The sequence below is a fragment of the Notothenia rossii genome (assembly GCF_949606895.1).
Source record: "Notothenia rossii genome assembly, chromosome: 11".
Taxonomy (NCBI): Eukaryota; Metazoa; Chordata; class Actinopteri; order Perciformes; family Nototheniidae; genus Notothenia; species Notothenia rossii.
Genome location: NC_136910.1, coordinates 56537055 through 56547054, shown reverse-complemented (window position 1 = coordinate 56547054; position 10000 = coordinate 56537055). Strand labels below are relative to the sequence as shown.

At 36.8% G+C, this 10000-nt stretch overlaps 1 protein-coding gene across 1 annotated transcript in view; it reads right to left on the bottom strand.

Moving 5' to 3' along the window:
- itga1 (integrin, alpha 1) overlaps positions 1 to 8715 on the bottom strand; it is a 44952-nt gene extending 36237 nt beyond the window's left edge. Inside the window, exons 1-2 of the mRNA XM_079659438.1 lie at positions 8567 to 8715; positions 5350 to 5498 (exon numbers count right to left, since the gene is read on the bottom strand). Of these exons, the coding sequence (XP_079515564.1) occupies positions 5350 to 5498; positions 8567 to 8668 (251 nt within the window). The 5' untranslated portion in view covers positions 8669 to 8715. The remainder of the gene's footprint in view (positions 1 to 5349; positions 5499 to 8566) is intronic.
- Between the last annotated feature and the right edge of the window lie 1285 nt (positions 8716 to 10000).

The following is a 10000-nucleotide window of genomic DNA, read 5'->3' as shown; positions in this document are numbered from 1 at the left end:
TGTCCCCTCTTCTTCATGTCTCTTCTACATCAACATGTGTCCCCTCTTCTTCATGTCTCTTCTACATCAACATGTGTCCCCTCTTCTTCATGTCTCTTCTACATCAACATGTGTCCCCTCTTCTTCATGTCTCTTCTACATCAACATGTGTCCTCTCTTCTTCATGTCTCTTCTACATCAACATGTGTCCCCTCTTCTTCATGTCTCTTCTACATCAACATGTGTCCCCTCTTCTTCATGTCTCTTCTACATCAACATGTGTCCCCTCTTCTCCATGTCTCTTCTACATCAACATGTGTCCCCTCTTCTCCATGTCTCTTCTACATCAACATGTGTCCCCTCTTCTTCATGTCTCTTCTACATCAACATGTGTCCTCTCTTCTTCATGTCTCTTCTACATCAACATGTGTCCCCTCTTCTTCACATCTCTTCTACATCAACATGTGTCCCCTCTTCTTCATGTCTCTTCTACATCAACATGTGTCCCCTCTTCTCCATGTCTCTTCTACATCAACATGTGTCCCCTCTTCTCCATGTCTCTTCTACATCAACATGTGTCCCCTCTGTGGAAAGAGACTCTGAAAGTTTCAGGAACAAAGATTCTCTCTCTTTTTGATCCATTTCTATAAAAACCTGTCTGAAAATGAGCTGATCAGATTTTGGCCACTTTGTGATGTCATAACGATGTGTTTTTTGTCTTGTGTAACCATTAGCCAATCAGCAACCAAGGTAACCCCCCCCCCCCCTTATCACCTGAATCTCCTCCTAGAGCACCATTGAGTTCTTTGTAACCAAATCTCTCTCAGAGGGGCGTGGGGAGGGGCTCCTTATTTTCATCTAAAGTAACAGACAGAGAATCAGCATTTTGGAAAAAGGGCTGAAACAGAGGGGATTATGGGTAATGCTGCAATGATCTGTTTGGTGTTTCAGCCAATCAGAGACAGGCTCTGGATATATCTGAGACCTGTGATATATTGATGAGAAACAGTGTGAGAGGGGACCTTTAACTTAAGAAGCACCTGCTCTGATATCTCTGTCTTTTGTCCACTTTAAACTATCTATTCAACTTTATGAAGCGTCCTTGGGTTTCTTGAAAGGTGCTTTATATAAATCCAAGTTATTATTATTATTATTATCTGATTAAGAAGTACTGTACAAATAATCTCAATCAGTTCTGGGGCAATTGGGGCTGCATGAAACGTGGAATATATGTGATAGTGTAGTCTTGCGATATCAAATAAATATGTAACTCTATATATTCTACAGAAATACTCAAACTGTACCCAGTTCTATTTTCCTCTGCTTTCAGTATACTGCTGAAATAAAACGTTATATCACAAAAATATATATACTTTTAGACATTTGAAAGTGTTTTCTACTGATACTCTCTTTCACCTTTTTGTAAAAAAAAAATCCTTGTCTTGTGCTAAAAGTAAACAAATAAAAGCCATTTTAAGCCCTTGACTAAACGTTGCACTTCTACAATGAAAGATCAGATCTGAAGCAGCAGACCCTCCTCCTCCATATTCTGAAGGCTTTCGTAACGCACGTGTTTCAGAAAGCACATTTCACTGATGCTCCAGAAGTAACAGATGTTAGAAATCTGCAGCTGAGTATTCACACATGTTACTGACAGGCACTCAAATATATTTCAAATATTTGGGTCTCCCTCCGAACTCAAAGAATACGCACCGCAACAAAACAACACATTCACTGCTCTGCTGTGCCTTTGTTCTGAATTAAAAACATACCTCCCCCTACCACACATTCAAGGAGACAGGAAGTGTGTAAGGCTAGAAAACGTAAGGTTTATTGAGACAAATCATAACAAGGTGGCGCAATACGACATGACATGGGATGTGTTGATATTTAATATATATATATATATATATACTTCATTATGTGTAGAAGTACAGATACTCGTGTTTAAAAATAGTCTGGTGAAAGTAGAAGTACTGACTAAACTTCTTTACTCAAGTAAAAGTAAAGAGGCTTTGAAATGTACTTCAGTAAAAAGTACCCATAACTAGCAGCTGTTTTAAAGAGTACCTGACCTCCCTTTATATTAATAGAACATTAATGTCATTGTTAGCTAATGAATGTTTCCATGGTGACCAACGGCAACATGACAACGTTTCCATTGGTCCCTCTTCTTTAGAGAAGACCAGGAAATGATGGATACACGGATCGTGTTCAAATCAATAGGCACGCAATGACTCTAAATAATAATGATCACGCCACCAAACACACATTCAGACTAAAGGAACCAGCCTGTTTGGAAAATGAGAGAAGTAGAAAGTACAGGTATTTGTGTTCAACATGTAAGAAGTAGAAAGTACAGGTATTTGAGTTCAACATGTAAGAAGTAGAAAGTACAGGTATTTGTGTTCAACATGTAAGAAGTAGAAAGTTCAGGTATTTGAGTTCAACATGTGAGAAGTAGAAAGTACAGGTATTTGAGTTCAACATGTAAGAAGTAGAAAGTACAGGTATTTGAGTTCAACATGTGAGAAGTAGAAAGTACAGGTATTTGTGTTCAACATGTAAGAAGTAGAAAGTTCAGGTATTTGGGTTCAACATATAAGAAGTAGAAAGTACAGGTATTTGAGTTCAATATGTAAGAAGTAGAAAGTACAGGTATTTGAGTTCAACATGTAAGAAGTAGAAAGTACAGGTATGTGTGTTCAACATGTAAGAAGTAGAAAGTACAGGTATTTGGGTTCAACATATAAGAAGTAGAAAGTACAGGTATTTGAGTTCAATATGTAAGAAGTAGAAAGTACAGGTATTTGAGTTCAATATGTAAGAAGTAGAAAGTACAGGTATTTGAGTTCAACATGTAAGAAGTAGAAAGTACAGGTATTTGTGTTCAACATGTAAGAAGTAGAAAGTTCAGGTATTTGGGTTCAACATATAAGAAGTAGAAAGTACAGGTATTTGAGTTCAATATGTAGGAAGTAGAAAGTACAGGTATGTGTGTTCAACATGTAAGAAGTAGAAAGTACAGGTATTTGGGTTCAACATGTAAGAAGTAGAAAGTACAGGTATTTGAGTTCAATATGTAAGAAGTAGAAAGTACAGGTATTTGAGTTCAACATGTGAGAAGTAGAAAGTACAGGTATGTGTGTTCAAAGTGTAAGAAGTAGAAAGTACAGGTATTTGAGTTCAACATGTGAGAAGTAGAAAGTACAGGTATGTGTGTTCAACATGTAAGAAGTAGAAAGTACAGGTATTTGAGTTCAATATGTAAGAAGTAGAAAGTACAGGTATTTGAGTTCAACATGTGAGAAGTAGAAAGTACAGGTATGTGTGTTCAACATGTAAGAAGTAGAAAGTACAGGTATTTGAGTTCAACATGTGAGAAGTAGAAAGTACAGGTATTTGGGTTCAACATGTAAGAAGTAGAAAGTACAGGTATTTGAGTTCAACATGTGAGAAGTAGAAAGTACAGGTATGTGTGTTCAAAGTGTAAGAAGTAGAAAGTACAGGTATGTGTGTTCAAAGTGTAAGAAGTAGAAAGTACAGGTATTTGAGTTCAACATGTGAGAAGTAGAAAGTACAGGTATGTGTGTTCAACATGTAAGAAGTAGAAAGTACAGGTATTTGAGTTCAACATGTAAGAAGTAGAAAGTACAGGTATGTGTGTTCAAAGTGTAAGAAGTAGAAAGTACAGGTATTTGAGTTCAACATGTAAGAAGTAGAAAGTACAGGTATGTGTGTTCAACATGTAAGAAGTAGAAAGTACAGGTATTTGAGTTCAATATGTAAGAAGTAGAAAGTACAGGTATTTGAGTTCAACATGTGAGAAGTAGAAAGTACAGGTATGTGTGTTCAACATGTAAGAAGTAGAAAGTACAGGTATTTGAGTTCAACATGTGAGAAGTAGAAAGTACAGGTATTTGGGTTCAACATGTAAGAAGTAGAAAGTACAGGTATTTGAGTTCAACATGTGAGAAGTAGAAAGTACAGGTATGTGTGTTCAAAGTGTAAGAAGTAGAAAGTACAGGTATTTGAGTTCAATATGTAAGAAGTAGAAAGTACAGGTATTTGAGTTCAACATGTGAGAAGTAGAAAGTACAGGTATGTGTGTTCAAAGTGTAAGAAGTAGAAAGTACAGGTATGTGTGTTCAAAGTGTAAGAAGTAGAAAGTACAGGTATTTGAGTTCAACATGTGAGAAGTAGAAAGTACAGGTATGTGTGTTCAAAGTGTAAGAAGTAGAAAGTACAGGTATTTGAGTTCAACATGTGAGAAGTAGAAAGTACAGGTATGTGTGTTCAAAGTGTAAGAAGTAGAAAGTACAGGTATGTGTGTTCAAAGTGTAAGAAGTAGAAAGTACAGGTATTTGAGTTCAACATGTGAGAAGTAGAAAGTACAGGTATGTGTGTTCAAAGTGTAAGAAGTAGAAAGTACAGGTATTTGAGTTCAACATGTGAGAAGTAGAAAGTACAGGTATGTGTGTTCAAAGTGTAAGAAGTAGAAAGTACAGGTATTTGAGTTCAACATGTGAGAAGTAGAAAGTACAGGTATGTGTGTTCAAAGTGTAAGAAGTAGAAAGTACAGGTATTTGAGTTCAACATGTGAGAAGTAGAAAGTACAGGTATGTGTGTTCAAAGTGTAAGAAGTAGAAAGTACAGGTATTTGTGTTCAACATGTAAGAAGTAGAAAGTACAGGTATTTGAGTTCAACATGTAAGAAGTAGAAAGTACAGGTATTTGTGTTCAACATGTAAGAAGTAGAAAGTACAGGTATTTGTGTTCAACATGTAAGAAGTAGAAAGTACAGGTATTTGTGTTCAACATGTGAGAAGTAGAAAGTACAGGTATTTGTGTTCAACATGAAAGAAGTAGAAAGTTCAGGTATTTGTGTTCAACATGTAAGAAGTAGAAAGTACAGGTATGTGTGTTCAAAGTGTAAGAAGTAGAAAGTACAGGTATGTGTGTTCAAAGTGTGAGAATTAGAAAGTACAGGTATTTGGGTTCAACATGTAAGAAGTAGAAAGTACAGGTATTTGAGTTCAACATGTAAGAAGTAGAAAGTACAGGTATTTGGGTTCAACATGTAAGAAGTAGAAAGTACAGGTATTTGGGTTCAACATGTAAGAAGTAGAAAGTACAGGTATTTGGGTTCAAAATGTAAGAAGTAGAAAGTACAGGTATTTGGGTTCAAAATGTAAGAAGTCAAAATAAAAAGTGATCAGAAAAATAATTACTGGAGTAAAGTACTCCACTACTTCCCACCTCGGATGTTCTGCATAGGTGTTTTTGGTCTGACACGTTGGGTTTGTCTTATGATACTTATTTACTTACTTATTTATTAATATATAGTGAATATACTTCATAATGTATTACCTGGCAGTGTCGATGCCCAGGAACGTCATGGTCTTGAATCCGGTCTGCTGAGGAAGTTCCTTCACAAAATCCCCCAGATCCTCGTTGTTCCCAAACTGACTCAGATTCACTCTGTGAGTCACCGTCTCTCCATAAGACACTATGCCCACCTGGAACACACACACACACACACACACACACACACACACACACACACACACACACACACACACACACACACACACACACACACACACACACACACACACACACACACACACACACACACACACACACACACACACACACACACACACACACACACACACACACACACACACATTAGTATAAGGATTTGTCTTGAAATGCTCATGTTTTGTCCAAAAACACCACAAACATGAACTCTATAATAACATGTTACAGTGAAATGGATATTGTCTCAGTTGAGAGGCTGGAGTCAGAGAATATGTGGCATTTTTTCACAGTTTTTCCCTAAAAAACCAACTAAAACAATGACGTTTTAGACAAAGTTGCAATTTACAATATCTTGATTTATCGATGAATCTGCAAATTCATCTGCAACGTGTGTGTGGAGTTATGTGTGTGTGTAGGTGTGTGTGTGGAGTGTGTGTGGAGTCCATGAAAATGGGAAAAAAAATTCAAATGCCCATCAAAACTTTGCAGAGCCAAATGTGATTCGACCAAAAGTTAGAATAATCTTAAAATATTCACTTTAAAATTATATTTAACAGCAAAAAACAGCTAATTCTGTGATTTAAGAGGCTTGACTCGGAGACTATTTGGTCATTTTTTCCCTTTTTTTTGCTTATAATCTGACTTAAACGTGTTATTATAAACGTTAACCTACATTAAGATTTATTGGTCCTTATTATTTGTCCTCTGTCTTCCCCCCAGACAGTCTGCTGAGCTGTGGTGGGTCCTTATGACTGAATGTTCTTTACTCAGAGGCAGAATGGACTTCAGCAGCCGTGGAAGATGTGACTTTCGACCACGAGGCTCCGCAGTGGGAAAAGTTCCCAGTGTTTCCCCTCCGGAAAACTCAAAGACATCCATGTAACCATAATAAAACCCAACCACCAAATCGTGCAGCCGTCCAGGACAGAAATACACTGAAGGAATAACGTTCTAAAAACTGAATTTCACTTCACAAAGTCTGCTTCACGGATGACACACAGTGGAAAACTGCCTAATGAAGGGCCTTGTCAAATATTATGTAATGTTAATTATGTAATTGAGCTGGCAGTGAACGGTTTATTCTTTCATTCATGCTTTTTCTGTTATATATAACCCATTTATCCATGCATGTTTCAGTCTGTGATGTTAAAACACCCATAAAAAGAGTCCTTTTCCAAACAGGGAACAGTCAAATCCTTCATTTGTAGGCAAACCAAACACATATTTTAGGGATTGATATAAGCTACTTTGATTTAGTTAACATGCATGTCACAACTGCAGAGATTTTAAGAGCTGTAATACCTAAGGAATGCACAGTTCTGTATCTTATAATTAGGTCTGAGTAACTGTCAAATCCCTCAGCCACACTCCAAGGAGCCAAAAGTCCAAAAACCCCAAAGATATTGACTTAGTAAAGATATATAACGGAGACCATTCAAAAGATTCTTAGGGCTAGAATGAAAGATGACGGTCCTCTTCCAATATGAGAGTACCATGATATCAAAGGTATCCCAACTGTAGCTGAGAACATGACAGGATGTGTGATTACCTAGAAGAGCATCAGGACTGTTTGAGGCATATGATAGCTATGTGATTAACATGATGATTCAGCCTCTATGGAGAGAGACATATGACAAGCATGATCATTTCTGACGTGGAGCTAATCTGAAGTAAACATTGAATACTGCTTTCTGCGGTTGCCACTGTTCCACTGGCTTCCTCCTCCGTGCAGCATCTGGATGGCGGCAGAGCTGCGGTACGTCTCATCAGAGACCTGAGGCATGGCTCCGTCCAAACACAGAGTGAAGATGCTCCTCTGGATGGCCCACACCGACTTTGTGTTGGTCTTATCTACACGTATCAGATAACCCGCAAACATGAGACTCATTGGTTTCTTCTGCTATCGGAGAAGACTTCACGTCACTGATATCATGGGAGCTGTCGTGGCTTCCTTCCTTGCTTTCTATCAAGCCACTAGACGCCTCCAACAGACATTTTAAACTTGTTTTCTGTTGGGAAAATACTGAATGTCCTCTCCTAATATGAGAGTACCATGATCACAAAGGTATCAACTGTAGCTGTGAACATGACAGGATGTGTGATTAGCTAGAAGAGCATCAGGACTGTTTGAGGCATATGATAGCTATGTGATTAACATGATGATTCAGCCTCTATGGAGAGAGACATATGACAAGCATGCTCATTTCTGACGTGGAGCTAATCTGAAGTAAACATTGAATACTGCTTTCTATTCCTCCATCTTGTGACTGAGTGACTCCCTCTCTTGGATATCAGCATGTGAAGGACACTGTTTGAGATTTTGAGTAAAAAGTCAGGATTTTGAGATTTTGAGAAAAAAGACAGCATTTTGAGATTTTGAGAAAAAAATACAGAATTTTGAGAGAAAGTACGAATTTTGAGAAAAAGCCCCAAAAAATATTTTGAGAAAAAAGTCAGAATTTTGAGAGGATTTTGAGAAAAAATACATGATTTTGAGATTTTGAGAAAAAATACATGATTTTGAGAGAAATTCCGAATTTTTATAAAAAGTCCAAATTTTTTGTTTTTTGAGAAAAGACAGAATTTTTTAGAAAAAGTCCGAATTTTGAGAAAAAGCAAAAAAAAACGATTCTGAGAAAAAAAAACAGAATTTTGAGTGAAAGTCAGAATTTTGAAAGAAAGTCAGAATTGTGAGAAAACATTTTTTTTAAATTGAAGTTGAGAGAAAGTCATAATTTTAAGATTTTGAGAAAAAGTCATAATTTTGAGAAAAAGTCAGAATGTTGAGAAAAAAGTCAGTATTTAGTTCATGACAGGATTTATGATTGCCTACAAGAACCGGTACTCCTCCATCTAGTGACTGTGGAACTCCCTCTCTTGGATATCAGCATGTGAAGGACACTGTTCAGGAACTACTTGATGCTCTGTATGTGATGACTCCTTCCATTCTGGAGAGGATCACAGATACATGGATCCTGAGATTGAAGCTCAAGCCGGGGACCAGTGATATTTTCCTAACAGTTTCCTTCCTCTGCCAACTGACCTGAGAGAGTTTGGGTCCGATCTGGATGTTCTTGAGGAACTTCACCAGGAATTCGATGATGCTGCTCCAGGGATAAATACTGTTGGATCCGTCCAGAACCATCACGATGTCCAGCTCCTTCGCGCACTCTGGAGCAGAGACAAAACATATTGATAAGTATACGTATAGTTAGATCGTCAGTTTGTTGTTTTAACTACAAAAGATTGGCCTTGTGTTATAATGTTAGACACCTGAAAGAACATCCACAACATTTATCTGTTTGCAACTTATATATATCAATATTCCAATTACTTGTATATAAACTATTCTGCACTATTTATATTATATTATATTTGATTTACTTGCACTATCTTATCTGTTTTATTGTGTTGCACTGTTGGAGGAGCCTGGGACTTAAGCTCTGTACAAATCACAATAAAAGCCTTGAATCCTTGAATCCTTGCATCCTTGCAGGGCTGGCCCTAGGCACTGGCGAACTCGCCTAAGGCGCCAGATCTGGAGAGGCGCTGCGCTGGGAGAAAAATAAATAAATAAAATAAATAAAATAAATAAAATAAATAAAATAAATAAAATAAATAAAATAAATAAAATAAATAAAATAAATAAAATAAAATAAATAAAATAAATAAAATAAATAAGATAAATAAAATAAATAAAATAAATAAAATAAATAAAATAAATAAAATAAATAAAATAAATTAAATAAATTAAATAAATTAAATAAATTAATTAATTAAATTAATGAATTTTAAATTGTATTCTGCCTAATTTTCTGCCCTTGATCTAATACATTTACATTAATAATTGAATAAAGTAAACACTCTTTGCACCCCGGGCCGGCAACATTTTTCACTTGCCCTGTACGATGTGCGCTGTAAGTGATGAAAGTGGGGGATGTTGACTTATCAGGCGCCCGCAGCTCACAGCCAAAGTGCGAGCGAGCCTCCGAGGGAGCAAGAGAGAGACAGAGAGGGCGCGCATCGGTACCGTGGATTGTTGTTGGATTGAGGCTGATAACTACAGCTCAGTGAGGTAAAGGACTCAGAGTGTTTAGATAGTTCACTTTAGTCTCTAAGTTATCTCAGTGGGTCTCAAACGGTTTTGTCACAATTTATGTAAACAAACATTTCCAAGGCACACCTTTATAATTATTAGGATAAATAAAAACAGGTTTGAAATCATTCCAATGTATACTATAGGACAGTAAACAAAAAATATAGTTTAAAACTGGAGATATTAAATTGGGGGGGGCACAAAATCATAATCTCGCCTAGGGCACCAAAATGTCTAGGGCCGGCCCTGAATCCTTGAATACACATTGTACCTTTTCATTGGTTGAATGTAACTTTTCACATTTTAATTGAGTTGTTCCATGTTATTACTTCTTTAAACTACTGTACTATACTTTACTCAACCTGGTATCTTACATATTAT